Source organism: Amblyraja radiata, chromosome 22 (genome assembly GCF_010909765.2).
Source record: "Amblyraja radiata isolate CabotCenter1 chromosome 22, sAmbRad1.1.pri, whole genome shotgun sequence".
Lineage (NCBI taxonomy): Eukaryota > Metazoa > Chordata > Chondrichthyes > Rajiformes > Rajidae > Amblyraja > Amblyraja radiata.
Genome location: NC_045977.1, coordinates 39,656,218 through 39,683,770, shown reverse-complemented (window position 1 = coordinate 39,683,770; position 27,553 = coordinate 39,656,218). Strand labels below are relative to the sequence as shown.

Sequence of the window (27,553 nt, the reverse complement as noted above, 5' to 3'; positions counted from 1 at the left end):
CTCAGCAGGTCAGGCAACTTTGCAGGTCAGTCCAGATGAAGGGTCCCAACAGACACATCAATTGTCCGTTTCCATCCACAGATGCTGCTTGACCCTCTGAGTTCCTCCGTAAATTGTTTGTTGCTTTTCCTTTAAATTTGATACTACCTTTAATTTTCTCAGTTAATCATATATGGGCTCTGTTCCCCTTACAATTGAATGCATCTAACTTGTGTATTGTCAAAGTTCGGCTTAAACATATGGCACTGCATTTCAATTGGATATTCCCTGAACCATGTGTACATGGTTGGCTCTGCTGTCATGGCATAATAATTGTTCTTATACGAGATCCATTCTTCTCTCCCTCAAGCTGATTGTAAAATGTAATCATATTGTAATTGCTGCTACCTAGGGCCCCATTCATTATGAGATGATTAATTAATCCTTTCTAATTGCACGATAGCATCTCTGGTATAGCCTGTTCTCAAGTTGGCTCCAAAACCTGCTGTTCTAAGAAACTCCCCAAAACAGCCCATGAGTTCCTCATCCAGGCTTACTTCACCCATCTGATTTTTCCAGTCCTTACCCAGATTAAAATTGTCGTACCTTTCTGACAAATTCCCACAATTCTCCCTTAATGTTCCATATGGTTACGTTTATGGTTAAAGTCTCTGCACCGCTCTCTCATGTGCCTTCTTGTCTGTATTTTTTTTATCCCTCTAAACCTTTCCTATCCATGTACTTGTCCAAGTGTATTTTAAACGCCTTCTCCGGACACATTGATCAGGTTGAAGAAGGGTTCCGACTCAAAATGTCGTCTATCTATTTCCTTCCACGGATGCTACCAGATCCACTGAGTTTCTTCAGCACTTTGTTTGTTGCTTAAACCTAATACCCTTTTGTATTGCTAATTTCAATTTGTTTTAAGTTAGAATGCAACCTTATTGTAAATTTTCATGTACATATGATTTGTGACTTAATTTATTTTTGGTCTGCTTTGCTCTTGTAAATTTATTATCCTCTTTATATTTGTTTGTATATCTGTATTTTTGTATGTTAGCTTAGATGCTTGACCTTGTTCAAGACTTTATTTATTGGTAATTGCTTGTCTAGACAGTGGACATACAATTGATTTCAAAAAATGCCAAACCAATAATCCAATCCACAATGTTAACAGATAATGGACGCCTTTTACAGGAGTTGAAAAGATGCCAATAAACAGAATCCTTCACTTACCTTAAATTATCTAAATCAACATCCTATACAAAACTATAATATAGACAGCTATAAAACTCTTGACATATATAATTAAGTTATCACAGCAAATATAATTAAATTACACACAATGGAATTGAATTATGTTTACCAACCAGCGTCTCCCATCATAACTTGGAGTCCGATGGAATAGTTTATATTTGAGACAGGCAATAGATATCTGCATCCAGTTCAAGAGTCAAGAATGTTCAATTCATATTTTGTACAGACAATGGAACAAGAGAATTCCTACTTGCAGCAGCTTAACAAGGCGGTAAATGCAATACACACAATTCAATATAATAATAACAAATTCAATAAATTAATGATATTACTAATGCAAAAAATTAACCAAAGTCTGTAGTGCAATCAGAAACAGTCCATAGAAGTTCATCAGTCTGAAGAAGGGTTTCGGCCCGAAACGTTACCTATTTCCTTCGCTCCATAGATGCTGCTGCACCCGCTGAGTTTCTCCAGCTTTTTTGTGTACCTTCGATTTCCCAGCATCTGCAGTCCTTCTTGAAAATAGAAGTTCATCGTTCTGGAGGTTAATGTTGTGTATTGTTCTAGCCTGATGGTTGCAAGAAATATGCTATTCTTGAACGTGTTGGTCACAGTTTTCAGTCTCCTGTACCTTCTTCGCAAAGGTAGGAACAAAATGAGAGTGTGGCCAGGGTGATGTGGGTCTGATGATATTGGCTGCCTTTCTGAGGAAAAACACCTGGACCCCTTTGTTGGAGAGGAGGTCAGTACTTGTGATGGACCAGAAGATAGACACAAAATGCTCGAGTATCAGCGGAACAGGCAGCATCTCTGGAAAGAAGGAATGCGTGATGTTTCGGGTTGAAACCCTTCTTCAGACAGAGATATTGGCTGACCCCTTTAGTTACTCCAGCACCTTGTGTTCAAAGTGAAAATTGCTTGCCTCGATATCATTTAGTAGTACTTCATTGATAAACTCAAAAACAACATGAATGTCACAGTAATTTACTGGCTCCACAGTACATCTCCATTTAGTACAGGTAACTAAAAGCACTCAACTGATACTGTAGGTTTATGTTTATTATTGTCATGTCTATCGGGGTACAGTATAATTTTACATGCTATCCAAACAGATCACATATACTAGACATATACTAGACATAAATACAATCAAGTCAAACTCAAGTACAATAAATAGAGCAAATGAGAAGATACAGAGTGCAGAATATAGTTCGCAGCATTGTAGCGCATCAGTTCCAAAGGCAAAGTCCAATGTCCACAATGGGGTAGAGGTGAATTGGACAGTACCCTAGCTTATGGAAGGACCATACAGAAGCCTGGTATCAGAGAGGGAGAAGCTATTCCTGAGTCTAGTGGTGCGCTCTTTCAAGCTTTTGTACCTTCTGCTAGACGGGAGCTGAGGGAAGGAGGAATGACGGGGATGGGTCAAGTCAAGATCATGTTGGCTGCTTTACCAAGGCAGCAGAAAGTGTAGATGGTGGGGAAGTCTGGTTTGGTTTGATAGATTGGGCCATGTCTACAGTTCTCTACAAATTCTTGCGGTCTTGGGTAGAGTTGTTCCCAACCTGACAGTATTGCTCATCACGAAAGGTGAAATTCCTATTGATGAAATGTATCGCTGGTTCACCAATTGAATGTGTGAACAGCTGGGAATGTAGGATGCAACAGTGAAGGCACTGTCTTTGATTTAAATTAATAAACAAAACCCTGCAGGCTGCACTCTGAATTCTGAACCACAGCTCACTGGGTGCCGCTTATTGTCAGGAAAGACTGCGGCGATCAATTTTATTATTTATTCAGTCCAACTTACTCCTGAGATTCTCCATAATTACCATAAAGTTTTTAAATGTTCATTTTAAAATTCAGCATCCTTCTGCATTTACGCACTGATCCATTCAGGGACACACTCCATAATAAACTGCAATTTAGATAATGAATTATTTTAAATTTCTGCTTTAAAGTGATTTAGAACCATTCCAATGACTTTTGTCCCAAAGGCCTATTTAAAAAGTCAGTAAGCTAAAGGGAAAAATGTTGGCCTTGCGCACTTAGAATGCCTCCCGCAGACTAATAGATTTGTTTTAGTGATTGCTGCCGACTCTCTTGACAATATTGAAACAAAGGTGTGTTGTAAGAAAACATCAGGCGAATTCTCGACTATGACCCTAACTTCTCTGTGATTAACTATCTAATTCAACGTGATTGACACAGGCGCGCATTTGGCCTATTCTGGCTCCCAACATTCCCAACAATGCTATTCCCTGGTACACAAAATTGCTGGAGAAACTCAGCGGGTGCAGCAGGATCTATGGAGCGAAGGAAATAGGCAACGTTTCGGGACGAAACCCAAAGGGTTTCGGCCCGAAACGTTGCCTATTTCCTTAGGTCTGAAGAAGGGTTTCGTCCCGAAACGTTGCCTATTTCCTTAGGTCTGAAGAAGGGTTTCGGCCCGAAACATTGCCTATTTCCTTCGCTCCATAGATGTTGCTGCACCCGCTGAGTTTCTCCAGCATTTTTGTGTACCTTCGGTTTTCCAGTATCTGCAGTTCCTTCTTAAATGCTATTCCCTGTGCAGCCTCTCAACTTATTCACATGCCTCCTCTCTGATTTTTTGCCACTCACGTTCATTAAGGGGGAATGCACAATAGCTAATTAACCCAGCTGTCAGCTGGCCTTATTGATATGAGAGGGAAACAGGGCATTGCATAGAAACCCATGTAATCATAGAATAAAACATGCAAATGCCACACACACAGCACCTGAATCATAGCTGGGTCCCTCGATCTGTCAGCAGCACAAATTGCTGTATCATGGTGCTGCCTGACAATCTAGTCTCAACCCGCTTGAACTGTGTCTCCAAAGGTCCATTCTTTTCCCCTTTGTTCTTTCCCATCTGTACCTTCCCTTCGATAATGTCATCCTAAAGCAGGGCATTAGCTCCTTCACATATGCTGGTAGCCCTCTACTGCAATTTCTCTTATTCCATCACTACCTCTAAATAGTCAAACTGCTTACCCAACATTTACCATTGGCAAACCTAGATTTCCTTCCTGTTCGACATTCATTTCTTCGTTACAAGCGTAACGCAGCAGGTCTGGCAACATTTCTGGAGGACTTAAAGCCTAAAGAAGGATCCCGACCTGAAACGTCGCCTATCCCTGTTCTCCAGAGATGCTGCCTGACCTGCTGAGGTACTCCAGCACTTTGTGTTTTTTTTTTGTAAACCAACATGTACAGTTCCCTGTGTCTTCATTCCCTCGTAATTGATTCAATCCCTCCCTTGGCTCTGAATCATCCTGATTGTAATCTCATTTGACTGTGAGAGCAGCCTTGCACGACATTAATGTTAAAACCCTTCGGCCCAACCTGCCACACCAACCAAGATGCCCATCTAAGCTAGTCCCATTTGCCCACATTTGGCCTCTATCCCTCTAAACCTTTCCAAGGCATGCACTTGCCCAAGTGTCTTTTAAATGTTGTTATTCCACCTGTCTCAACTACCACACAGTGGTGCAACAGTAGAGTTGCTGCCTTACAGCGCTAGAGACACGGGTTCGATCCTGAACACGGGTGCTGTCTGTAGATAGTTTTTATGACCTGCGTGGATTTTCTCTTCCTACACTCCAAAGACTTACAGGTTTGTAGGTTAATTGACTTGGTAGAATTGTAAATTGTCCCTCATGTGTAGGATAGTGTTAATGTGCAGGATTACTGGTCGGCGCGGACTCGGTGGGCTGAAGGGCTTGTTTCCACACTCTATGTCTAAACTAAACTAAACTAAACCGCTTATGGCAGCTCATTCCATATACCCACTGCCCTCTGAGTGAAAAAGTAGCATCTCAGCTTCCTATTAAATCTTTCCCTTCTCACCTTAAATTTATGCCCTCTGGTTCTTGATTCCCCTACACTGGATAAAAGACTGCATTCACCCTATCAATTCCCCTTCCTGATTTTATACACCTCTATAAGATCACTCTATAAGATACAGCCTCCCGTATTCCAAGGAATAAAGTTTGCCCGGTCTCTCCCTATAGCTCAGCCCCTTGAGTGCTGGCAATATCTTTGTAAAGTTCCAACGTTTTTCTCTATGGGAATAGGTGCAGAGTCACAGTTTATTCCTTAAACTGCCAAGATCCGAAGCTTTGCTGCTCCCTCCCTAGACTGTTCTGCTGCTGTTTCCTTCTTGTAAGATATTCCTTAATTTAAATCATGTATTTATAAAGATGTTGGACATCTTTTCAATATCATCTTATATGGTTCAATGTCACATTTTGTTACCAAAGGTGCAATATAAATGCAAATTATTGTGGTCAGTCTTTAATATATTGACTGTTTTATATCTCTCTACATGAGTTCAATTAGGGTCCAAAGAGCTTAGTGAGTGAATTAATTAATCCTTCATTACAGTTAATCAGCGATAAACCAAATAAACAAACGAGAAGTTAGAATCATTTATTACCCATGTAATCACAATAGTATTTATATATGAAATAAGCAAATAATTAGTAGATTGCCTTAATAAATAACATAATTTACAGTGTTAATTGTAAATAGTTTCAGCGGTGATTACAGAGGTTGTGTCGCTATCATTCTGTGATAATCGCTAACTGATTCTAAATGAACAGTTGTGATAAGTGAGATTGATACAAATTAATGAAATTAGTTTGGAACTTGAATCTGTGGATAACTAAAAGTTAGAAGCTGTGGAAAGACAATTTATTAATTAAGAGGCTGTGTGGTTGGTTGTATTTAACATTCATTATCGCAAGTTTATATGTGAATCTTTATGTTCCCTGTTTGGCCAAGTCCATTGCTTTACCCCAGGAAGGATGAACCGGAATCACCTCTCACAGAGAGGCACATTCCCGGTGATTAACTCTTTCATCATCTTTGCTATTATCTGTGCTGAATGGGTCCCTGTTTGGTTGCTTCCAAACTTTGGTGACATGCATCCAACATAGAACAGCACAGCACAGGGACAGGCCCTTCGGCCCACAACGTCCGTGACGAACATGATGTTAAAATAAACTAATCTTCTTTGCTCAATGTCCCTCTATTCCTTACATTTTCATGCACCTATCTAAAAGCTTCTTAGACATACAGGAATTATTTCTCGGCTTCAGAGTTTGGACCCATGGAGCAGTCTACTCAAGGCAAAGATTTCTGCAAGAAGTTTTCTCTGCTTATTAATCAGCAAGAAGTGATACGTTAAATGCTACAATTGCTGTAATTCCCGTTTACAAAGAAGAATGCACAACTCACTTACACTAACTGTAATCCCTGATGACTGATATAAATCTCATCTCATTTTTCTTCTTCTTAAAACAGTCCTTCAGGATTGAGAATGACTTGCATCCTAGTCCTGTGGGCTTTGAGATGACTCATGAAACCAATGTGGAAACCACAGATGGAAGGGGCTACGGGGTGGGCAGTGGTTAGTTTGGGAGGTGATGTGCACACTCTGCCATTTACATTTGTATTATTTATCATTGCTTTCTTATCTTCCAATGCTTTGTGCAATTTAATACTTGAACCTCTGGTACATTAACAAATAAATGGCTGCTATTATTGCCAGCTAACATGTGAATCTGTGCATAGGTTTGATGCTTACAGCACCCCATCCTGAATGCTCTTTATTGGCTTTGAACAGTCACGGGCCAGGGTCATTGCATTGTTTGGTGGCTTGAGTATATTTATAAAAGTTGGCGGATGGTAATGTTTAGTTCATTGATGGTAACTCTCCGATGCATTGAGGTGCCACTGGAAGCAGTCCAGGTCTCAGAGGTGGCAGGTGGGCAGGGATCTCTGTGGACCATGTGCCAGATTTTAAGTCTTGATCTTCAATTGTCCAAAGACTGCACTGGTGTCCTGAAGGCAGTGATGAATGTTCTCATTGATGAGTTTGCTGAGAGGTGTCTCCTGGGAGTGGTCCACATTTCCAGGGGTATTGCCGAGACCTTTATCATCAGAGCACAGTGCAGATTGGTAGACAAACCTTGGTTGTTGATGCTGAATGTGAGTCCCATCATCTCATACACTTCAGTAAATAAGCCAACCACGACTTGGATTTCAACCTTCCCGGTATGTAAGTGTCTTTTACATACTGCAGCTTGGCTACTGCAGTTCAAGTGGCCTCAGTTCTGAAGTATGGTTACAGTCAGCCAAACAGTTCCCTATTACTTCTGAAGAACTGCTCAACTCTCTGCAAGGTTTGTTGGCGGTAAGGTGCAGCAATGAGCCGGGAAAGATTGAAAGTGTGCTGAGGCAACGATGCAGCTGTATTAGACACCTGGTCTTCACTAAGATTGGAGCCATTTTGGAATTCATGTTCACCATCATGAAGGAATAAGGAATCGGAATAGTTGGATTTCTGTGAGCAGTGGAGTGTGAGGAGGGGGGGGTGTTCCACAGTGCTTCCTGTTTAACGGAGGTAAAGGCTTTAGTAAAATTGAGAAAGGTCATGTATAGTTGTGAGGCATAGAATAGAATAGAATAGTTTCTTTATTGTCATTGTAACATGAACCATGTACAACGAAATTGTAAAATGTCAGCCAGTCAGTGCACCATTCAAACATTTCTAAAAGCTAACGATACATACAAAGTAAAATATTTAAAAAGATAAACAACTAAAATAAATATCATAAAAATAGCACGCATAAACACCCAGCCCTACATCCTTCTGTCGATTTCATGTATGTATGTATCGCCCCTGCGTTCCTTGGCGGCTACATTTAGTGCCTTTATAGCAGTGGGGTAAAAAAATCATGTTCCTGCTTTCATTGCATTTGCCAGATATGTACTTTGTTCGTGCCTGTGAGCTTTTATTATGTTAAAAATAATACATGCTGGTGCATTAAACTTGGTCAACACCTGCGGTTCAGTTAACTCACCAGTCACTATAGTATCTCGGTACTGTGGTGGGATCCTAGTGTGGAAGTTTAACTGCATTATGTTGTAACGCTTTCCATCTTCTCCCGTGTCATTTATTGTTTAAGAGATATATGTGGTAATAATAATGTTATTGTTGGTGGCAGTAAGTAAGTTATCATGGAGCTGTGCCATCCATATTTTGTGTTTAAAATCACAGTGAAAGATCTATTTTATTTTAGCATCCCGATATTGAAAGCTGACTAATGAAGCATAAATAAATCTTAATGATTCTGATAATTGTGAATATGAGTAATTTAATCAAGTAAATTGCTACATTTGCCCTAGTAATTACAAATTAGATTCTCGCTGCATTTACTCATTCAAGCCTTGAAACCATTGCACAATATGAAACACAATATGTGGATATAATGATTGAATGCACATTTTATCTTCTAAAAGAGTGCTTGAATTCTTCGATATCTGCAGTATTTCCATCGAGGTTGTCTCGTATGTCCTTTCCTCATTTCTATGATAGGTCTGTGAGATATCTGGAATGATAATGCTAGTTTGAAGCCAAGTATTAATGGATCATTACACAAGAAGTCTCTGTAGACTGAGTACTGCATTAAGCTGAAGAATACAAATGATTAGATGATATATTAAACTCAGAAGCTGCAGCCAGTACATTGGTATAGAGCATTTGTTGTATAACTGTGTTTCAATGAGTGATAATAAACAACTTCAAATACGATTTCTCACATCCAGCAAACTATCTAGAGCTTGTCAAGATGAGGTTAGATTAGTTGAAGAATTATGATAGGCATTCTTTAATATATTCACGCTGTAAACTATAAAGTAACTTTACTAAAGTCTTGCCGTAATATTGCCAGTGTATCACTCTGATACCTAAATTGGGACGGACATTGGGATGGTCACATTATGTTATGAATCTCCATTCACCAGTGTGAAACACGTAGATGTACTTTCTGAATAATACCTTGAAGCTTTAGTTAAAAGAGAAATGTCTTTGTGGAAAATAGTGGGGCATGAAAGGCCTAGGTAGAGTGGATTTAGAGAGGATGATTCCAGGCATGGGGGAGTCTAGGACCAAAGGGCACAGCCTCGGAATAAAAGGACGTACCTTTAGAATGGAGATGAGGAAGAATTTCTTCAACTGGAGGGTGGTGAATCTGTGGACTTCATTGCCACAGACGGCGGTAGAGGCAAAGCCGTTTGATATTTTTAAAGTGGAGATTGATAGGTTCTTGATTTGCAAGGGTGTCAAAAGTTACGGGGAGAAAGGAGAAGAATGGGGTTGAGAGGGAAAGATAAGTCAGCCATGATCGAATGGCGGAGCAGACTGAATGGGATGAATGGCCTAATTCTGCTCCTATGACCCATGGAATGATGAGCCAACCCATGGGGCAAATCCTCTGCCCAAGCACCAGCACTTCTGTCAGATATATCTGTACTGTCTGTGGAAGGGCTGAGGTCCAGCACTGGTGATGACTTAACCCAGCATTGAAATCTTCCATTGTGCAACTTGTGTCCGCTGCACCAGTGAATGCTCGGTCTAATTGAGCGGCACAAGGATGTGCAGATTTCCCTTCTTTGGGTCAGACCTAATACGTATAGTGCTCCCATTGAAAACCAGGGACAGAAGGTTACCTACTGGCAGAATGGGTAATCAATCATTATTTTCATCATTATCAAATCAGCCAGTTTAATTGTATTTTAAGTGGGATAATTATTTTAATTGTTTTATTTTTTCAATGCAGTTGAAGCTCTGGACATGTTTTCACCAGTTGTCAAACCCTTTTTGTGGTGCCGTGGAGAGAGGCTCTGTGTTGTAATATGATGCAGGAAGACTGGCTGATAAGCCAGGAACTGGCCTCTGAGAGGAAGATCAATATAAGCTACTTATAAAGTGTAGACACGATTCTTTTAATTTATTTTCAATATTAATTAAATTTTATATAACACATTCTAGTTTGAATGAAAATGACTTGGATTACTTCATTAATTTAATTGCCCAGAGCAGTGAGATTGTGCTTAATCAGATGCTTTCCCACTATCTTAAGTTCAAAGAAACTTTGTTTTACAAGTCTCTGTAAGGAAAGCTAATAATATTAATTTATGACATTCATTAACAGTAGGACAGACACTGTACATTCTTAAACCAATTAGTGTTTTGGCATTGAGAAAGAAATGGGAATGACTGGCAAGGAAGTAGCGTGAATAAAATCAAGTTAAGAATTGAAAAAGAAAGAAAAGATAAACTGATTAAAAGAAGATAGAAACAAAGATAGAAAAATTAATTAATTTCCAATCTTGAACAATTCATTGCTTGCAAAAGTGAGATTACCCAATCAAGTTGTGTAGGAAGGAATTGCAGACGCTGGTTTACACCGAATAAAGACACAAAATGTTGGAGTAACTCAGCGGGACAGGCAGCATCTCTGGAGGGAAGGAAAATGGGTGAGTTTCGGGTCGAGACCCTTCTTCAGACTGAGAGTCGGGAAGAGGGAAACTAGAGATATGGAAAGGTACAAAGTGAACTTAAGGGATGAAAAGGACAGATCAAAGCAAAAAATGATCAAGGAAATATAGAAAGGTTCGTAGTAGGCTGAGGGGAAGGTGACAACGAGGCATACAGAGAACAGTAAGATTAATCAGAAGGCAGTGAAACTAGTTGAAGGACTAGGGTGGGGTGCGATGCTGAGTTACTCCAGCCTTTTGTGTCTACCCTATCAAGTCGGGGCTTTTCTGGGTTTAGGTGGATGTTTGACATAGTGCGTGCATAATTAGCTTCATTAAAAAGGTACTTGTTAAGTTCCAGGCGGAATTTTCTGCACCAAAATTAAAAAGTGATTAATGCACAAGTGAGGGAGAGCAGCAATTTTGTGGCATAAACAAAATAATGCATAAAATCATCCAATAACGTGATGATTCGCAATGCGCAGGGTATCTCTTCCTATCCTCAAGATGTGGGCAATGTGCAAGTCAAATTGTGGCGAGCACCATTAAACCCTCCATTATTTTTGGCAACAGAATCTGATCTAATTAATTTACAGCTCACTTCCCCGATTAATAAAATTGATGGCTCGTTGAATGTTAATGTACGACTTAATGCCCTTTCCAACAGGCCTGTGGATAGACTGAGTATTACCTGGAAACGAAATGGTGTGAAACTGAAAAGTGGAATCAGTGTTTTCGGAAGGCGATTGATGATCTTAAATCCAACATCAGCCGACATTGGAAAGTATGAGTGTGTGGCCACGCTACAGAGCAGCAGTGTTCTTCCAGTTCATGAACATGCCTACATATCCATTATAGGTAACAACATTGTGTTTGACCATCCGCGGGCCAAGTTTCATCTTCAGATTTTGAAAGGAGGACAGTTATTAAAGCTTTTCAGTCACTTTATCAATATGCTCTATGATGTTGACTAAATAAGAAATAAAACTAAGACTGTAAAGAACAGGCAGAGCAAATGGAAGATTTTTTATTTCTTGGTGCAACAGTAGAGTTAAAATATTTTTGAAGATGTTCTGCCGACAAGGCTAAAATGGTAACAATAATTTTGTACACTGCTCCTCCTGTATTTTAGGATAGATTAAAGCCAAAAAAAAAGGATTGTTATCTGCATTTATACTTTGCTTCCTAAATTTAGTGCTGAAAAATAAAATCCATGGGTCTTCTTTGATCTTCCCTTAAGCAATGGGTTCTACCAAGTCTTATTTGAATTGGATCCATTATCACGGCAACTGTTGTGAAAGGGTGGAAGGTTAGGACGGAACAACTTTTGCCATCTGTTTCCAACCATCAGTGCCATCACCACAGACATATGTCTCTGGTAACATCGGCATACTTGGTCTAAGTGAGGACAGTGCTGGCTTATTATTCCAGTTGGTGACCACCAGGTGCCCTGTGTCCAAGGAAGATCCTTTGAAGTTTTTTGCTTCATGGATTAGAAGAACCAGTGTTTTTTTATATAGACAGAAAGGTACCGGACGCATATCCTTCCACGCTATTGGTGTCTATGGCAGATGGAATGGAATACTTTATTGTCACATGTGACCAGGCACAGTGAAATTCTCTGCTTGCATACCCACTGTATAAAATTGTATATTCCCAATGTTGGGGGAGTCCAGAATAAGGGGTAGGCCATTTAGAACGGAGACGAGGAAACACTTTTTCACCCAGAGAGTTGTGAATCTGTGGAATTCTCTGCCTCAGAAGGCAATGGAGGCCAATTCTCTGGATGCTTTCAAGAGAGAGTTAGATAGAGCTCAAAGATAGGTAACAACATTGTGTTATTAGGGGATATGGTGAGAAGGCAGGAATGGGGTACAGAATGTGGATGATCAGCCATGATCACAGTGAATGGTGGTGCTAGCTCGAAGGGCCGAATGGCCTACTCCTGCACCTTTTGTCTATTGTATATGATCATCATCATATGTTTTTTAAGCTATTTAAGGGCCCGACTGACTAATTTAGTTAATACATTTTTTTTTAAACTTTGGTAGTTTGTTCATGATATTAAAAATACTAAAAATGTGAAATTTTAGTTTATGACTTTTTAGAGCTGCCAGTATGTTGGTACAAAGAAAGTACTAAGAAGAAGGAACCACTTATCTAGGATGATTGTAAATAAACTTCAATGTTATATTTAAAATCTACTTATACATGTTTTCTGTACATTTGCTTTATCTTCCTCCTGTAGAACCGCCATATTTTACTGAAGAGCCCAACAGGAGGATTCTGGGTGAAGTAGAAAAAACTGTTGATATCCCGTGCAGAGCTATGGGTGAGTGTTGCTGATAAACTAAACGTCTCATCCCTTTTTGTATTGGTAGATTATGTCTGTAAAAGGTTTAGAAGGGGAGAGTACTGAGGAGAAAGTATTTGGGCTGTGTCCTCCAGGGCAAGCTGGCACACCCAATTGCAAGCCACTTGGGAAATGGGAAGACCAAACAGCATCTCTTATTCTGCTTGGGCTAGCCGACAACACAATGACATGAACATTGAATCCTCTACTTTCATGCAAACCCTCTTCTCATTCCTACTGACCTTATCCTGTAGGTGAATTGGATACTGTAAGTTGCCCCTAGTGTGAAAGGATTGGATGTAAAAGTGGGATAACATAGAACTAATGTGGACGGATGATCGATGGTTGGCATGGACTCGGTAGGCCAAAGGCCTGTTTCAATGCTGTACCTCTAAACTAAACTCTAAACTTTCCTGCCAGGTCCTCTCTTCTTGAATGGTGGAAAAGACGGGCGGCTATGTGCCTTACTCTTGTGATTTCTTAGGTTCTTATGTAAATTAAAGGAGAAATAAGGCAACTAAATCAATCCTGTTGATTGCTGTCGGCTCTATATTTTAGGAAAATGATTATCAATCATATTTGGATACCAAAAACAATTGCTATTACAATCACGGAATAACTTTCAATTAGATACCACACATATAGAATACAAAATAGGTCATCAGAAGGCATCAGGTCCCGAAGCAGCTTTTCGAGTTTCAACCCAAAACGGGCAATGGCAATCCCTTCTCCCCCCACAGGTGCTGCTCGACCCGTAGAGTTCCTCCAGCAGATTGATTGTTGCTCTAAATTCCAGTATCTGCAGTCTGTTGTGTCTTCATTGTTTGGCTTTACACTTCCAATTTACTTGAATTTAAAATCTGTAATTGCTGAGGTTGGAGTTGAACCCTGTCTGCAGGTCATCAAGTCGAGCATGTGATGTTACTCCAGTAACTTAATCACCATATTATTGCACACAACACATGCACACAAACGGCAGTATGATGATAACCTGACCTGTTGTAGGGATGCTGATCGAATGTTACATATTGGCTAAGCATTAGCGCGAATTACCCTCCTTACACAAGCCTCTGGAGTGGGACTTGAATGTGCAACCTTTTGACTGAAAAGAAAGCCTTGGCAGACACAGTCCAGATATTTGTTCCAAAGAAATTGTCTTTTTATTGTCTGAATAAAATAACTTTGTCCCAGGTTGACTTTTAAATTGAAAGATAAAGCAGTTAGCAATTTATCCATAATCCCTGAACCTTGAAAAAATACCAGCCAGTAAAAATTAACCAAAGTTATTTCAGCACGATAGATTGAGTGTATCTGGAAGTGTAAAAATAACTTAATTGAAAACAGTTGCTCAGCAGGACTGATCCTTCCGATCGCACAGTCCTGCCTGATAATAGTATACTTTTCATGACTTGCCATATTCCCTTAATCCCCACATGAAGTTGACTTTAATAAGGTATAATAGTAAGATTAAACGAGAACTTACCAGTTTGAAGTTTGATCGTTATTTTATGAGGAGTAACGTTGAGGGATTACGTGAAGAACCCCGCCAGGACGCATGCATGTCATTCTTCAAAGCAGCGGTGTGAAATCACAGATAACTGTAATGACTAAACATAGTAAGATTAGAGAAGAGATACCAGTTAACTATATGATCAAGGGTGGGAGCGGAGGGCACGTAATCCCTCAATGTTACTCCTCATAAAATAACGATCAAACTTCAAACTGGTAAGGTCTCGTTTAATCTAACTATTTTACTTCGGAGTCACGTGAGTGACTACGTGAAGATTTTGAAGCTCTGTGATTTCATGCCGTGGAAACGAGTCCATGCATCACATCTGCCTTGATGACTGTAGGAGGAATTGTGTCAACATATTTTAGACATGAATCCGACATTGAAATCCATGAATTTATTAACACAAATTATAACCCCTATTTATGGGGTAATTAAATTACAGAACTTAAATTGTTTCTGCAAATGTTCCAGGTTTAATGACTGGTTTATGATAAAATAGTTGGAATGTTTTTTCCCCTGACCATCCTGCTGCCTTGAGGGTTTGGTCCATTGGTACATCCAACTGCATAGCTGCCGATGTAGCTGCAGCCCTGGTGGAATGAGATTTAAAATATTAGTATCCACCCCAGCCTGTGTTAGAACCTGTTTCAGCCATCTTGAGATGGTCTGGACCGACACTTTTTTGTGTGGTTGCTTATGGCTGACTAAAAGTGCCTTCTCATTGCCTCTGATGATTTTCGTTTTCTCCATATATAACGACAAATGTTTTACTATACAGAGACGATCATCTGTTAGGTAAGACCTAAATTCGATATTGAGGCCCGCTGATCCCTGTCTGTTCTGTTTCACTAATTCATAAATATGAAACGTAACGTTTTTAGATGAAGAAGTCATGTTGTCCAGTCTTAATTTATGTAATGACTGTACCCTTTGTGCCGTGACCAATGCCATTAGCATGACTGTTTTTAATGTCAGTCTATGTAGGGACAGAGCTGTTGCTAGAGACCAATTCCTGAGCATCTTCAGGACAATACTCACATCCCATATTTGGGAATACCTGGTTCTTGGGGGATTGGTATTAAAAATTCCCCTCATAAGTTTTGTTACCAGTGGGTGAGTTCCAACAGAGTGACTCTCTGTTCCTTGCCATAGATAAGTCGATAAGGCACTTCTGGCGCAGTTGATGGCACTATAACTGAGCCCCTCATCATAATGGAGACCTGCCAGGTATTCCAGAACAGACGGGATGTCCATTTCTCTGTAGGTGATGCTGTTTTTGTTACAATACATCTCCCACTTCCTGATATAGACCAGATACTGTTTTTTGGTGGACTGTCTTTGGGCCGCCGAAATCATGTTCACTGTTCGGTCCGTCAGTCCCAGCTGTAGTAGAGGTATTTTTAAACTCTACAAATGAATAAATTCAAATAGTTATGGCATGGGTGGCTATCCCTTGTTACGGGATGAACCAACAAGTCTGGTCTATTCGGGATGGTGATACATGGTTCTAATACCATGTTCATTATCACTGGGAACCATGGTTGAGTAGGCCAATCGGGTACTACCAAAATACCAGACGCAGAGTCCTGCTGTATTTTCCTTAATACCCGACTGATGAGGCAGAAAGGAGGGAATGCATAAATAAACAATTTCCCCCCAATGCAGCGAAAATGCATCTGTCGCCGCTGCCCCAGGGTCTGGTTCCCATGAAACATAATTTGATAACTGGTGATTAAGCCTGGATGCGAATAGATCGATATCTGGTGATCCATATCGTGCTGTAATATCAGCAAATACTTTTTATTCAACATCCATTCGGTGTTTTCATTAAATTTGCGTGACCTTGTGTCTGCCACTAAATTTAGTTTACCTGGTAGGTAAGTAGCTGATATCCAAATATCTCTCTGGATACACCACTGCCAAATTGTATTAGCCAGATTGTCACATGATGTCGATTTGTTTCCACCCATGTGGTTGATATATGCTACCACGGTGGTATTGTCAATCTGTAGTCTAACATGCTGGTGATATGACCCAGTACAATATGACTTTAGGCCATAGAATGCACCCAACATTTCCAGGTAGTTTATGCCCAGTGTTAGTAATAATGATGCCTCCTGAGCAGTCCATCTACCTCCACAGCTGGAGATGGAATTGGTGGCACCCCAACCAAGTGCACTGGCATCAGTTTGTAGCACCATATAAGGGTTACTGACAATGATTGGATTGAAACAAAGCCAAATGTTATCTATCCACCATTTTGGTTCCATTATAGCTTTGATTGGTAGCTGCATTGGTCTGTCAAAATGACCAGCATTGATTTAGAGTGCTTGTATTTTTGCTCTCTGTAAATTTTGGTAATGTAAAGGTCCAAATTGAGTGGCTGGAAAAGCAGCCACCATTTTGTCAATTACTTTTGCTACCAATCTGATGGACGGTTACTGATGTCAATGAGGTTATTGCAAGCCTCTATTAAGTCTATAGCCTTTCCCTTCGGCAAAGTCACCGACATGTGAACTGAGTCAATTGTGAACCCCAAATAGTCCATAGTAGTGGAAGGCGTTAATTTAGATTTAACTTGATGGATAATAAACCCCAGTTTCAAATAACTGTTTTGTGGCTGTTACAGTTTGTTTGGCCAATTCCAAAGTTGCCCACAATAAGTATGTCATCTAGATATGCCATGACCATGTGTTTTTGTTTCCGTAGAAACGCTAGGGCTGGTTCCAAAATTTTTGTGAACAGCCTGGGGCTGATGATAATCCATTTGATAGTGCTGTATACTGCCAGAGCTGTCCCATCCAGTTGAATTTTAAGTAACATCTGTGGTCACCTCGTATAGGCACTGAATAGTAAGCATCTTTTAAATCGATGCTGACCATGAAGTAACCTTTGGAAATTAATTGTTTAGCAGTAACAAAGGTTTCCATTTTGAAATGAATATATTGTACAAATGTATTCAATTTGGTCAGATCTATGATGATGCGACAACCACCATCTTTTTGTTTTTGGTAAATATATTGGACACGAATTCTAGTGGTTCGTGTTGGGTTTTTTCAATTACACCTTTTGCGTAAAGCCGCTCCAGTTCAGCTTGCGCCTCTGATTTTTCTTTACCAGAAAGTACGAACATTCGGTTCGGTATATGTTGAACTGGAGGGCTGTACTTGTGTATAAATTCTATTGTATATCCCTGGATACTGCTTAAAATGTAAGTATCTGTTGTTAACATGCTCCATGCATTCAGAAAGGAGTGTATTCTCCCCCCCAACCTCCATGCTCCCTGTATTTTGTAGGGAACCAGACCCACCTACCTCCATAGTTACCAGTGGCAGGTTTACTTCTTTTTGTAAGTTCTTCGCTGATGTTGATGCGCTGGTGTCTGGATTTGTGGTTTGGTTGACGTTGGAGGTCTGTGTATTTTCCAGGAAGGCCGGCCTGGGCCATGGCCTAAAAAAGACTCATGATTTGTGTACCGGGCCTTCGAGCTTTCACCAGTCGGTCTTGCTCTACTGGTGGGTGCGTAGGGGTGCTGTCTATGGCTGTAGTGGGTATTTGATGGAGTCCCTTTTATTAGTCCCAGGGTTTTTGCTTCCTCATCGAGCTCCTTGACTTGCTTCGATAGGTTGCCTCCAAATAGTAGTATCGGTGTCTTGATGTGGTGTCCAGTACAGCCTGTTCTTGTAGCTGGTTGAGAGACATATAGTCTATACTGGCAGCTAGCTTTTGCTCCAGGTTTTGGCCAGCCTGGTCTGGCTGTATGAAGTTGGACACCATGTCCAGTAGGTGTTCTTGTTCCTGCACCCCCTGCACACTTGACTTTTCTTCTGCGAACCCCTCTTCCAGATCAGCCCAGAACTGACCCGCAGTGCTCCCCTTTAATGAGGTAGAAGCACTGTGCAGCCCTTCAAGAGGTACTGCTGTGGGTTTGCCATAGAGCCCACTGTGACCCGACTCCATCTCCCGGAGCCTGTCACGTTGGAGCAAATGCTCCACACACCGCTCCATCCGGCTCCAGTGCTCACGGTCGCTGGCCGCCCGCGGCTGCTCAAAGTCGGACTCCTCTGAGGCCACGACTTTGATGGTTTTTTGTCTTGCCTTATCGCCCGGCCACGGAGTGGATCTGGCCGGTGCGGAGGCGACATCGGGCACCGCTGATCCCATTATAGGTGATTCAAGTGCCGCTGGCCGCTGCTAGTCCACCAGCTTTGTCGCAGCCCGTTGGTTTCTCCACCTGTAATGAGCATGGGAAAACACAAAAAGACCGCAGCTCTTACCTGCAGGTCCTGGTTTAAATTGTAGCTACGGGGGAACGTCGTTCCACCCCGCCTCCTGCCGTTTTCGACTTGTCAAAAGTCGACGGCCCCATCTGAATAGTCTACCGTGGTGTTCTGGCCGGCGCGGGACCAAAAGTCGGCACAGCTGATCCCACTTACGGGGCTTGTGCCTTCAGCTGCTGCTGGCTCCCGCAACTTCGCGGTCCTCCCCAGCCAGCTTTACTCGCAGCACTTGTGGACACTATTTTGTCCAGCTTCCCCCCCCTGTGTAAAAACAGCGCGGGGACAAAAACTACCGCAGAGTAAATCACTTACCTGCAGGTCGCGGTTTCAAACTTACCGCTGCGGGGGAACGCTCCACCCCGCCTGTCGTTTCGCAAGCGTGAAAGCGATATGACACGCATGCGTCCTGGCGGGGTTCTTCACGTAGTCACTCACGTGACTCCGAAGTAAAATCCTTGTTAAAGCTCTCCCCACAGTGGTGCTACTGCCTCACAGTTCCAGCCACTGGAATTCAATCCTGACCTCGGGTGCTGTCTGTGTGGAGTTTGCCCGTTCTCCCTGTGACAGTGAGGGTTTCCTCCGGGTGCTAACGTTTAGTCCCACATCCCAAGTACATGCTGGTTGATAAATTAAATGGCCTCTGTAAAATTACCTCTCGTGTGTAGGGAGTAGATGAGACGGTAAGATAACATGGAATCAGTTTGAACAGGTGGTCACCCTGGTCTCAGTGAGCCAAAGGGCCTGTTTCCATGTTGTATCTCTCAATTAAACTGCAAAAATAACATTGTTCACATTTACTATGGTTCTATTGCTTCATGCTTCAAAACATTGTCAAAAAACGAATGCAATATGCGGTTTAACTCTTCATTATGTGCAGGTATACCCGTACCCAGTCTGCAGTGGTACAAGGACTCAGTCCCAGTAATCATGTTGAACAACAGCAGATATAAGGTGATGGTGAGTGGGACCTTGCAGATTCAGGGGCTGGTCCCTGAAGATTCTGGAATATTCCAGTGCTTTGCTGGGAATGAAGCCAGAGATATTCAATCAGCCTCCTATCTGACTGTTACCAGTAAGTATCAACCTGCTTTTTATGGGAATTCAAACCTGCCTCTGAATGTTGCGATGAAAGAAATATTAGAGCAGTGGTTAACACTGCATTGCATTTTTTTCTCATTAAGGAGTTAGAACATAGAACAGTAAAGCACAAGAACAGGCCCTTCGGCCCATAATGTTTGTGCCAAACATGATGCCAAGACCAACTCTTGTCAGACTGCAGATAATCCATATTCCTCTGTTCCCCGTACATTAGGGGCGGCACGGTGGCGCAGCAGTAGAGTTGCAGAAGTAGTACAGCGCCAGAGACCCGTTAGTCTAACATCGGTAGTGGGGAAACTGCTAGAGTCAGTTATTAAAGATGGGATAGCAGCACATTTGGAAAGTGGTGAAATCATTGGACAAAGTCAGCATGGATTTACAAAAGGTAAATCATGTCTGACGAATCTTATAGAATTTTTCGAGGATGTAACTAGTAGCGTGGATAGGGGAGAACCAGTGGATGTGGTGTATCTGGACTTCCAGAAGGCTTTCGACAAGGTCCCACATAAGAGATTAGTATACAAACTTAAAGCACACGGCATTGGGGGTTCAGTATTGATGTGGATAGAGAACTGGCTGGCAAACAGGAAGCAAAGAGTAGGAGTAAACGGGTCCTTTTCACAATGGCGGGCAGTGACTAGTGGGGTACCGCAAGGCTCAGTGCTGGGACCCCAGCTATTTACAATATATATTAATGATCTGGATGAGGGAATTGAAGGCAACATCTCCAAGTTTGCGGATGACACGAAGCTGGGGGGCAGTGTTAGCTGTGAGGAGGATGCTAGGAGACTGCAAGGTGACTTGGATAGGCTGGGTGAGTCGGCAAATGTTTGCGAATGGCCTACTCCTGCACCTAATTTCTATGTTTCTATGTTTGATCCTGGCTTTGGGTGCTTGTCTGTTCAGAGTTTTTACTTTCTCGCCGTGATCTGCGTGGGTTTTTTCCGAGAACTTCGGTTTCCTCCCACACTCCAAAATGTACAGGTTTGTAGGTTAATTGGCTTGGTAAATGTAAAACATTGTCCCGAGTGTATGTAGGATAATGTTAATGTGCCGTGATCGCTGGTCAGTGCGGACTCGGTGGGCCGAAGTGCCTGTTCCCGCACTGTATCTCTAAAACAAAAATAAACTAAAATACATCCATATACCGATCCAATTGTCTCTGAAATGTCACAATTGTATCTGCTTCAACCATCACCCGTGTAATATATTTGCCTCGCACATTCTCTTTAAACTTTGCCCCTCTTACCTTCAGGCTGTGCCCACATGTATTTGATATTTCCATCCTGGAATAAAGGTTCTGAATGTCTACTCTATCTCAGCCTCTCGTAATTTTATATACTTCTATCAGATCTTGCAACCTCTGACATTCCAGAGAAAACAATCCACGTCTGTCCAACCTTTGCCGGTAGCTAATAACCCCTAAACCAGGCATCATTCTAGTAAACCTCCTCTGCACTTATTCCAGAGTCTCCACACCCTTTCTGTAATGAAGCGGCCAGAACTGCATGTAATACTCCAAATATGGCTGAAGCAAAGTCCTATAAAGCTGCATCAGAGTTCCTATTGAAAGCTAACTCTGAGCTCCCACAGCATCACAGTTGTCTTGCAACCCAGTCCAAAATTAATAGTTTCAATTTGTTCCTGGAATGTTGTAAATAAATAGCCATTCCATTTATAAGAGGTTTATTTAAGAGTTAAGATTATGAACATGACTTTGTCAAATTATATTTATAAAAACTAGTGCAAATTTGTTTATCAAAAACTTAATTACATACTTTAAATCACAGGAGATAAATGCATTAACTCCTTGCATGTCTCGGGTGAAAAAAGAACTGACCTTGCTTGGTGGGATTTTCACGGTCTTGGTTCATTTCCCAGGAAGGTGTACACAATCAAAAACGATTTCTAAAATCTATAGTTTAAGCAGTTTTACGTGTTTTCATTTTGTAACACCAACAAACCTTGTCATTAACAGATCTGATCTTTATTGCATTGTACTTACAACATTCTGTTTTGCAATTTCAGCAACTGAATAAGAGGGATTTGTTTTAAATTTCTCTCTCCTTTAAGTTGTGTCTATTGCTTGAAATTTACTCCAGCTCCAGAATTAGAGAAGCAAAGATTTCAAATGAAAAGCCTGGAAAATTATAATGACTATTGAAGCCGTTGGTTTGAGCAGCTTCATTTCATCTATCGTTTCCAGTATAAAAACACTTCTCAGGGTAGAGTGGAAGGAATGAAGGCAGAAAAGGAGAATACAGATTGTTAAGCTGAAGGCATAGATAGAGAAGCGAGTGTTTGGTGATTTTGCTACACTGGGAGAAATTCAACAGCATAGAGGAGTTGTGAGAGAGAATTTCAAAGAATAAGGCTCAGCGACTGAAAGATTATTCTAAGATAGCGGTGCAGAAGGAATAAAGAACAAGCAGTAAATCCATAGCCTGGGGATCTGGAACATGTGGCTCGTGATGATCGGTCTAAGTGTCTGGCGTAGAGGTTGTAAGAAGATATAAATGTGAAGGTTTTAAAATCAATTTGTTGGGAAACAGATAGGAAAGGGAACGCAGCAGTGAGTTTTATTCTGAGGAGGAATACGTGCAAGAGTTATGAATTAATTGAATTCTGAAAGGCTGAGAGAGCAATGTTAGTAAGAAGTGCTTTTATGAAATGAAATTTGAAGTTAACAAGATGTGAATTAAGGGTTCAATAATTGTCTGTAGAAATGCAGGAGCACACTGTTCTGAAGACGGAATAAAACGGCAATGAATTGTTTATCAGGTGAGAAAATTCAGTTTACAGTTAGTCAGGAATGTTCACATCATCAAACTCAGCATGGGCAGGCTTGAGAAGGCTGATGCGACCCAATCCAGTGTCAAAAAGGGTCTGGAATTGCCCAAAAAAGTGTATTTTCTTTTGACGATGTTAACTGAACAAAAGACTGGTTTACACTGGAATATCTGTATATCAGCAACTACAATCCAAACATGTTTAGATTCTATATTAGTGGCAGGTCAACAGAATTAGAGGTCACTCCTACAAGTTGAAAGTGAACTCAGTTCTAGATGATGCTCGTAAGAAGTTGCATGATAGTAGATTGTCAAGGATGGTGCTGGAGGCCTCATAAGAGGGGACCATATGGCACAGGCTAACAAGCTGCTTGAGCATATGGAGAAATAGGATAACTAGGACATGCAGTAACAGAGAGGAGATTCGGAAGAGCAGATTGTGGTGTTCCAAAGGGCCAAAGGCAATATTAAGGAAAAGTGAGAGGACTCAGTTACACGTAAGGTATCAGTGGCAATGACAAAGGTGATCATGGGGTTGTGTTATAAAGTTATAAATAACAATAGAAAATGCTGGAAATACTCAGAAGGTCAGACAGCATCTGAGGGCAGAAGAAAATAGGTAACATGTTATGTTAAAACACAAAGTGCTGAGGTAACTCAGCAGGTCAGGCAGCATCTGTGGAGGGAATGGGCTATGTGACGTTTCAGGTCGAGACGCTTCTTCAGTCTGATGCTGCCTGACCCGCTGAGTTCCTCCAGCACTTTGTGTTTTGCTCAAGATTCTGCCATCTGTGGTTTAATGTGTCTCCATAATGCTTTCGATTATTGGAGTTCCAAATGAGAGGCCAGCAAACTGAAACATTAACTTGGTTTACCTCTCCACAGCTGCTCCCTGACCTGGGCTGACCTGGGCTGTATTCCCACCATTTGCTGCTTTTATTTAAGTACCTGCATTTGTTTTTAACTTTGGAGATAAAAAAGTCAAATGAACGGAGAAAGGTCCGTTTATTTTTATTCAGGTTTTCTTCATTATACCCATATTTACTGAATGCATTAAGATCTCCATCATTTGTCACCTTATATTGTATCAACTATAAAAGTTTCGTGTTTTCAGATTCTGTATTTGTACCAAATTCATAATTCTAGCTTGCAACAATCCTGATGCTTAGCTAAAAAATTATAAAACAAGTATTTTATATGAGGTCTTTCAATATATAATAATTTTATGATGAAATAATCTGAGGTGATTAAGTACAGTGTGTTCTGTGTGATAATACACAGACTGCTCATATGCACAGTCAATTTGGGGGAAAATAAATCTTTTGTACCTGATTCAGATTCAGCTGCGAGTTACATGATAAACAAGTTTCACACTTTGTTTATACTATTTTTTTCAGACATTGCACCTTTCTTCATCAGAGCCCCATCAGACACTGCAGTAACAGATGGGGCAGTGGCGGTTTTACACTGTGAAGCTTCGGGAGCACCAAAGCCTGGCATTACATGGGCGAAAGGCAAGTAGAGTCAAACATTTCTTCAAGAAGTTTCTTTTCATCGTTCTCAATGTCACAAATTTAAAATTATTAATATTCAAGCTATTTTTCTGGTAATGACAAAAATCCTTCTATTCAGAGGGATATAGAGGCCGCATTTGGAATATTGCGTGCTGTTCTGGTTACTCCATTACAGGAAGGATGTGGTGGCTTTGGAGAGGGTGTTCACCTGAATGCTGCCTGGATTACAGGGTATAGCTTTAAGGAAAGGTTGGACACACTTGGATTGTTTTCTGCGGAATACCTGAGGTTGATGGGAGACTTGATAGAAGTATATACAATTATGGGAGGCGCATGATGAAGAAATGTGCAGTGTCTGGAATAAACAAAAATAAAACTTTGTTTTATAGTATAAACACAACTTGAATATGGAACCTTGTTATCACTCACAGCCAGCACCTTTTTCCCGAGGATGGAAATGTCAAATACTGAGGGGGTTATTGCAATTTGAATAGAACTCAAAATTCTACTCATATTCAGCGTAATAATTTGTTCAACTTTCTATTCAATCTTATTTGCATTATTATTGCATGTAAAACACATACAAAGCAGTGCGATTTGGCAGCTTTTGTAGTGCCTTTTTTTTCAAATAATGCAATAAAATGATTTTGTGATGTATTTAATGGTAACCTGGTGCATCTTTATGAAATCCTGTGTTAGTAATAAAAAAACTGCTGAGAAACATTTACTAATTTTATTAGCATACTGTCAATTGCTCGTTTGTAAATGAAATATTTGCTAACATAGGGTTTTACGTATTAGTGTCTTTCCCTCAAATAATCCATAATAGTAAGCACTTCCTCAAAGTCTGCACTGGGCATTATTAATAGAAATTCACAATAGTGATTAATTTGATCTGGAAACAATGTTCGCTTTTTAGATTTGGGTGAATGTCACTGGGGAAAAGTAACAAACAGAAAGAAATTTCAATATTATGGTTGGCACCTAACCTTTTGCTCTATGTTATCTTAGAGTCATAGAGTGATACAGCGTGGAAACAGGCCCTTCGGCCGAACTTGCCCACACCGCCCAACATGTCCCAGCTGCACTAGCCCTACCTGCCCGCGTTTGGCCCATATCCCTCCAAACCTGTCCGATCCATTGTCTGTATGTTATTGTTGCATTGTCTATGCTGCACCTGTATACTCCACTGAGTGCATGCATATCCACACATACTGACTGGTGTCATTGCGTTGCAGGTGATAAAGTTTTAGCAAGTGGTTCAGTACAAATTCCACGGTTTGTACTTCAGGAATCGGGTGGATTGCTGATAAAACCAGCCCATGTTGAAGATGCAGCCACCTTTACCTGCTTTGCAACAAATTCCATGGGAGCAGTAAATGCATCAGCCTATCTCACAGTGTGGAGTAAGTACATAGAGATAGGGATGAAATTGAGATTGAGATTAACAAATCTGTTTTAAATCTAAGCAGTTTTCTTCATTGGTGTCCTGAATGTTTTAACATCTTGATCCTTGATAGTAAACGTTAACAGGTTGTTCCACTACAAAGGTGCCACAATTAAGCTGAAACTAGCCCTTAATCAATGCCCACATGCAGTGATCGCATTGTTCAGCTCCTAATAATACGGGACTGAGTCATAGACTCACAGCTCAGAAACAGGCCATTCGGCCCACCTTGCCCAATGATGCCAACTTGACACAATGGTCTGGTCCCATTTGCCTATATTTGGCCCAAAGCCCTTCAAACCCTTCCTATCTATATATCTGTTGAAATGTATTTTAAAAGTTGAAATTGTATCTGCTTCCATCACTTCATCTGGCAGTTTACTGTAGATGCATACTCCCTTTGACAAAAAAAGCTGCCCCTGAGGTCCCTCTTAAAATGTCAACCCTTTCACCTTAAGCCTATGCCCTTTAGTTTTTTAATATACACTGGGAAAGAGATTGAGAATGTTCACTTTCGCCACACCCCTCATTATCTTGTTGTCATCCCTAAAATCACCTCTCGGCCTCCAGCGCACCAAAGAAAAAACGTCTCATCCCATCCAACTTCTCCCTATAACACAAGCCAGCGGTTTGAGTTATAGGGAGAATTATGAGGTTCACCAGGTAACATCCCGGTGAACCTCATGTGCACCCTTTCCAACATAATGAGGTCAGCTATTGCTCATTCATGCCTCACTGGGTAAAATGAATGAAATCAAAGCATTGCATGACGATTCTGTTGAACCATATCATTTAACTGCTCACCTGGTAAATGTTCTACACCATTAGGGACTTCTTAACAAATGCTTTTCATTAACAAGCTGTTTTGATGTTAACTGCTCTCTAAAGGACTTGTAAACATGACGCACTGTGGGAATAAATCATAAACAGACTAGGCAAGTATGACTCTCAAGGCTGTACTGTAAGCTCTCTGGCCACCACATTAATGCTCCTTGTTAGGCCAATGCTCTTTGTCTCAAAAGTGTCCAGAAATGAAATTGCCATTCCTCTCACAGTCTAATCCAAATACGAATCAAGAACCCTACGTCCCTGCATCTAAACCTTTGCAGCTGAGGAAATTTCAGAATCTGGCGAACAATCAGAAGAAGAATTGCAACGTAATATATTTTTTTAAATAACGTGTTAAAATTGGTTTTGAAATTTGTTAGACATAAGTCAAGTGACTAGATTCTCCAATTAAGCAGAGCCAAAAAGCTAGAAAACAAAATGACAGCAAAGGAAAATCTGACTTAGGCTCATGTCTAATGCGAAGCAGGAACATGTGAAATGTTGGTATGACAGGAAGTCTGGTTGATAATACACTTTTAACATGCTGTGTGTCAGTAAATTGTCAAAGCAAGTGATTTAAATGCTACTGTCTTTTGGAAACCTTCATTTGTTTTTTGTTGATGGCTTCACATTAAGTAATATATGTCACTGGCTACTGTTCCAAGTGTAAGTCAAATACATTTCCAATTTTAACACCTTTAAAGATAATTGCTTACCCCAATTAGCACCATTGACAATTAACTCCACCGTCATTGTTTGTGACATTTGGAGGAATTCATCTGTCCAATTAGCACGCGTGGCCTTTCATTTCGAACAGCTCATTTCAAAAAGCTGTGGGCTCATATTTTGCTGGCATTTTCTTTATGGAACTGCCAACATTTATCCGTTTAAGTGCCTGCATCTCACTAGCCCCAAGCAGAAGTAGTAATTCTGATCACACTGTCTGAGCTTGCACCTCTGTTTTCCCGGCTGCACCCTGCCAGTGGACTCAGCTGGGAGGAAGAGACTGCTCGAACCTCCCAGCAATTTCTATGGGGGAAAAAATTGGGGGAATGAGTAATTCAGCGGTCAGGCAGCATCAGTATTGCTCCTCTTCTCCCTACACTAACCATGGCACTGCATCTACCCTCCTCTCTTACACCATCCT

At 40.9% G+C, this 27,553-nt stretch overlaps 1 protein-coding gene across 2 annotated transcripts in view; it reads left to right on the top strand.

The window, feature by feature from the left end:
• sdk1 (sidekick cell adhesion molecule 1) overlaps positions 1-27,553 on the top strand; it is a 577,103-nt gene that overhangs the window by 378,286 nt on the left and 171,264 nt on the right. For both annotated transcript variants that reach the window (XM_033041133.1, XM_033041132.1), the window contains exons 7-11: positions 11,252-11,442; positions 12,833-12,916; positions 19,608-19,802; positions 24,015-24,131; positions 25,370-25,537. In XM_033041133.1, coding sequence (XP_032897024.1) covers positions 11,252-11,442; positions 12,833-12,916; positions 19,608-19,802; positions 24,015-24,131; positions 25,370-25,537 — 755 coding nt within the window. The remainder of the gene's footprint in view (positions 1-11,251; positions 11,443-12,832; positions 12,917-19,607; positions 19,803-24,014; positions 24,132-25,369; positions 25,538-27,553) is intronic.